The sequence below is a fragment of the Etheostoma spectabile genome, chromosome 17 (genome assembly GCF_008692095.1).
Source record: "Etheostoma spectabile isolate EspeVRDwgs_2016 chromosome 17, UIUC_Espe_1.0, whole genome shotgun sequence".
Classification (NCBI taxonomy): Eukaryota; Metazoa; Chordata; class Actinopteri; order Perciformes; family Percidae; genus Etheostoma; species Etheostoma spectabile.
The window spans coordinates 2,636,968-2,638,616 of record NC_045749.1 but is presented as its reverse complement, the minus strand read 5'-3'; the positions used below and the strand labels follow the sequence as shown (position 1 = coordinate 2,638,616).

The 1,649-nt window shown below is 40.3% G+C and overlaps 1 protein-coding gene across 1 annotated transcript in view; it reads left to right on the top strand.

Annotated features, from left to right (window-relative positions):
- Positions 1 to 1,649, top strand: part of LOC116705016 (1-phosphatidylinositol 4,5-bisphosphate phosphodiesterase beta-1) — a gene marked incomplete in the record, with an annotated part of 36,209 nt that overhangs the window by 15,065 nt on the left and 19,495 nt on the right. Inside the window, 1 exon segment of the mRNA XM_032540852.1 lies at positions 103 to 268. Within this exon segment, the coding sequence (XP_032396743.1) occupies positions 103 to 268 (166 nt within the window).

Below are 1,649 nucleotides of genomic sequence, written 5' to 3'. Positions count from 1 at the left end.
CACACACACACACACATATATACACACACACACAAACACACACACACACACACACACAGAAACACACAATTGTGCTGTGATCTCCATTGTGTGTGTTTGTAGCTGGAGGCGGGTGTCCCCCTGCCCAGTCCTCAGGAGCTGATGGGAAAAATTCTCATCAAGAACAAGAAATCCCACAAACCCTCCAATAACACCGACACCAAAAGACTGACGGACCAACCTGCCAATCAGAGCAACGAACCAGTGTCTCCTAGCAACAACACAGGAGGTAAGACACAAAGACAAAATGACTTTTTTAAGCCTAGAAACCCATGTGAAATGTGTTCTTTTTTTTCATCAAAATACAAAACAGCCTGTGATGATGCTTTCTCAGGCTACAAAACTGCATACAGGTTGGAGAATATGAGTACCAAAGCATTCAGGCTTTAATTTAGTAGCATTTAGATTTGTATTGGTACTGTTTCCAAATGCTTCAGTGTGTCCTCACAAATATGAGTCACCACGAAATTAGCTTCAGTGTGAAGAAAAGTACAATGATGGCGCTGTAGCTCCAGCGCTGCCACAGATGAATGGGCTTATAGAGATTCAGACAGCCAAGTTTATTTTTACATATTTATTGAACAAACCACAGGAGAAAAAGACAAGAAGGATTTAGAGAAAAGAGGGCAAACTGTGACAAATATCACAAGTTTATTTCAAATAGTTTGCATAAGCATTGCTGTTACAGAGTGTATGTGACCGTAGCTTATGCAAATGTGTGTTCAATTGAAGTGAAAACATGATAACTATCGCTCAAAATTCCGTTCATATTTACTGGATTTAGAGTCTCTTTAAAAAACAAAAAAAACTTCATCAGAGTACACTACACATTGTTAAAAAAAAATCATTTTCATCGTGACTTTGGCCAAAGTGACAAACCTGCTCCTCCTGCTCCTCATCAGGGATGTCTCAGTAATGAGCATGGACATCCCAGAAGAGCTTGGAAGCTCAGAACAGCAATTAAACAGCAGCGCGAGGGGAAATCAGACAGCTGTAGTGACACGTCTGATGTGCAAATCCTGAAAACAGGTCTGGGACTGAGAGCCCAGACGTACACAAAGAGAGTAGCCGTGCTGAAGTACATACTCACACACTGGCCGTGAACCGTTGGTCTGTGGATGCTTGTGTGGGTTGAACAATCACCTGCAGAGAAGTTGTTTACAAATCTACAGGCATCTGTTTGCTTTATAATTTGATATTTTCTGTGTTTTCTACTTGAAATCGTAGCACAGATTTTGTGCTGAGTTTATTGTGGTGGGTAATTTATTTTTGGTTTTTCTATTTCATCCTTGCAGACTGACAGATTGAATGGGGCATACATTTCCACAAAGGACACTTGAAAATAAGGAAGCAACCAGTTGTTTACTGTATTGCCGTGTAGTGTCTGGATGATAGATTTCTCCCATAGAATTTTTTCTTTTTTCTCCAACCCAGATTCAGGACTTGTCACCAGCTCTCATTACAGTGTTTCTGTGATGGTGTTGTATTTGCAGTGAGAATACAAACCTTGTAATCTGACCTGTAATCAGTTAGGTTGTGTACACAGTGTCAGCTGAACACACAGGGTCAAGCTTCATACTGGTGTTTGATATTTGGAAGAAAAAAAAAAA